At 33.6% G+C, this 2,761-nt stretch overlaps 1 protein-coding gene across 1 annotated transcript in view; it reads right to left on the bottom strand.

Moving 5' to 3' along the window:
• LOC105268389 (probable 2-oxoglutarate dehydrogenase E1 component DHKTD1, mitochondrial) overlaps positions 1–2,755 on the bottom strand; it is a gene marked incomplete at its 5' end in the record, with an annotated part of 6,240 nt that extends 3,485 nt beyond the window's left edge. The window contains 5 exons of the mRNA XM_011307918.1: positions 2–146; positions 415–636; positions 903–1,252; positions 2,257–2,476; positions 2,549–2,755. Of these exons, the coding sequence (XP_011306220.1) occupies positions 2–146; positions 415–636; positions 903–1,252; positions 2,257–2,476; positions 2,549–2,755 (1,144 nt within the window). The remainder of the gene's footprint in view (position 1; positions 147–414; positions 637–902; positions 1,253–2,256; positions 2,477–2,548) is intronic.
• Between the last annotated feature and the right edge of the window lie 6 nt (positions 2,756–2,761).

Genomic DNA, 2,761 nt, shown 5'->3' with positions numbered 1-2,761 from the left:
ATTAGTTTGTAGAGAATTGGATTTGTAAAAGTTGGATCGTCTAGCTCGTTATGTCCCCAGCGTCTGAAGCAGTTCATGTCAATAAAGAAGTCTTTCCTGAATTTCCTCTGATAAGCAAAAGCTATCCTCGTCGCTTTTACAACTATCTGATCGAGAAACAAATCAGAATTAATGGGGATTTTATGTCAAATTTTAGATAAATTCTTTTCAAAATATTGAAACACCAATTAATATGAAAATAAAAGCTGAAGTGATAATAAAAATGGAGAGGTCCAGAAGAGAACTAATTTACATAGACAATTCGAATTCCATGAATTTCATGGGTTCATCTCTTATTTGAATTTCAAAAAAATGAACAGTATAACAATTGGTGGATTTTACCAGTGGTTATTTTAAATTACTGGATGAATTTACCTCTGGTGAGTCTCCATTCACATGTAATATGGGTGCCGAAATAGATTTAGCAATGTCTGTGCAGTACCTTGAAGATCTTCCCCTGTCTGCAGGTGTAGTAAAGCCCAATTGATTATTAACCACCAAATGAATAGTTCCACCGATTTCAAAATGAGGAACTCCACTGAGAGCTAATGATTCTTGGTTTACTCCTTGTCCAGCATAAGCAGCATCACCGTGGACCTTCAAACAATCAAGGGAAATCGAATCATCAAAAATGTAATTCAATTCTTTTAGTCACAAAAGAAAACAAATTGAACTTTTTGCAAGGTATGATTCACTGAATAAATGCACACTATTCTAAAAATTAATCATTGTACTACATAATTAGCAATCAATAATTCGATTAATGGGAATTAATTATAATTAATTTGCATTGGATTTTATCAGTTCTCGAAAAAATGCAATGTGCGGTGGTTTAAAACAATTAATGACGATGAGGATTTTACCTGGACATTCAAAACTTTATCACTCCACCTGCGTCTTCCATCTTCAGCATAAGCTCCATCCTTGAGACACTGCATGATTCCTCTAGTTTTTCCCATAGACACAGGATTCACAGCCTCGAGGTGAGAAGGATTATATAACATAGTAACATGCAACTTTTTGGTAGTCAAATTGAGATCGACGGATGACACAAAGTGGCTGGGAACGTCTCCAGTAGCTTTGACGTCATCTGGGAATTCTGGAAGTCCTTTTAATTTACGGAATAGTTTCTCTGGAGGAAACTGGAGCATTCCAGTGAGAAAGTTCAGTCGCCCTCGGTGAGGCATTGCCAAAACAATCTGTTCGAGTCCTTCTGAAAGTGAATAACAATTTTGATGATCATCATTACAAGTCAAAAAGGAATTAATTCCTCTTTTCTCACATATAAAATCGTTATTTTAATTAATAACTTAGGAATTTGTAATAATAATAATCAAATTAATTTGGCATATAATATATAAAGAAAACCAAAATCGATAGAAAAATTAAGCAGCGAACTTAAAATGAAAAAAATGAAAAATTGCAAACTTGCAAAAATCGTCTGGAAAATTAGATCAATGTCTATAGCGATGGTGATTATCTCCTAATTTCAATAATATAGCATAAAAACTACGATTTTACAGAATTCAAATATTTTCAAAGTACCAATTTCGGGTAATTATTTTCCAATGCCGTCAACCAGACTTCGAGACAAATTTTTTAAACCCACATTGAACCATTTTATGAGATTTTTGTTCAGTTATCGTAACGAAACTAACTGTTAAGAGAACTGAAAAAGTGAAAAAATTAATGTATAAATTGAATTTTAATTAATATCGACAACTGAGGATCAACAATACTCACATAGAAAAATAATTTAATTTCAGTGATTCGTTAGTGCACAATTGAAGATTTTTGGTCATAATGCGTTGACGTAATACAAAAATATGCAATTTCGATAATTATAATGTTTCAGCTCAGAATTTATATATTCATATGTTGGACTTTTTTGCACGTTTCATGCCAAAAAAAAAATGATTATTCCACCGTCGATTTCGACATTCTATTGAAATTTAGTTCAGTCTTTAGTTGTCTACTGATTTCTGACTTGATTTTTTTTCATGGAATTATCTGAAGAGGGAAACATGGAATATACAAGACAGGAATTATCAAAAAAAACACCTGTATAGCATTTACCTTTGGTTTTTAGAACCATCAGAATACGATTTATCTTCTTGAATTTCTGACTACCAAAATAATTGCAAAAAAATTTCAACTCTTAATAATAAATGCCATCATTACATCTCATTAAGACTAAATTACTTCAAATAGTCTCACCACTGGCAGATAATTTGAAGAATTCATGAAAAAAGGCCATCATAGCTTCAGCACCTTCGCCAGCATACCTCTTGAATGAAACAAACTTGATCTTCAAAAAATTATCAAAAGCCTGACTCTTTATCATTTCGGCAGCAATAGCCTTTTTGGTCCCATCATCCAACTCCTCTTTGTGAATTCTTTCAAAGGTCTCAGCAAACCATTCTCTCTCCTCCAGACTCTAGAATCACGAATAGCAAAATCGATAGCTATCAGTTTGAGCAAACAGTTGCACCCGATAAAATAGTCTCACCTCCAAGTGACTGAACTCAGCGCCAATTTCGCGAGTGTAGAGGTCATTCAGAATTCCTACAGCTTCTTCAACAGTTCCTTCTGATTTACTCGTGTTTATTATCCCTCGGAATTTGACAGTATCGTTCAGATTTAGTCCATATCTCTGTGGATCTAACTCTGCCACAGCCTCTGGTTTTGCGATTGATATGGGATCTATATCTGCTTTTTTATG

This window comes from Fopius arisanus, unplaced genomic scaffold, assembly GCF_000806365.1.
Source record: "Fopius arisanus strain USDA-PBARC FA_bdor unplaced genomic scaffold, ASM80636v1 scaffold00056, whole genome shotgun sequence".
NCBI classification, from domain to species: Eukaryota; Metazoa; Arthropoda; class Insecta; order Hymenoptera; family Braconidae; genus Fopius; species Fopius arisanus.
The sequence above is the reverse complement of the archived record's forward strand: the minus strand, read 5'-3'. Positions and strand labels throughout refer to the sequence as shown.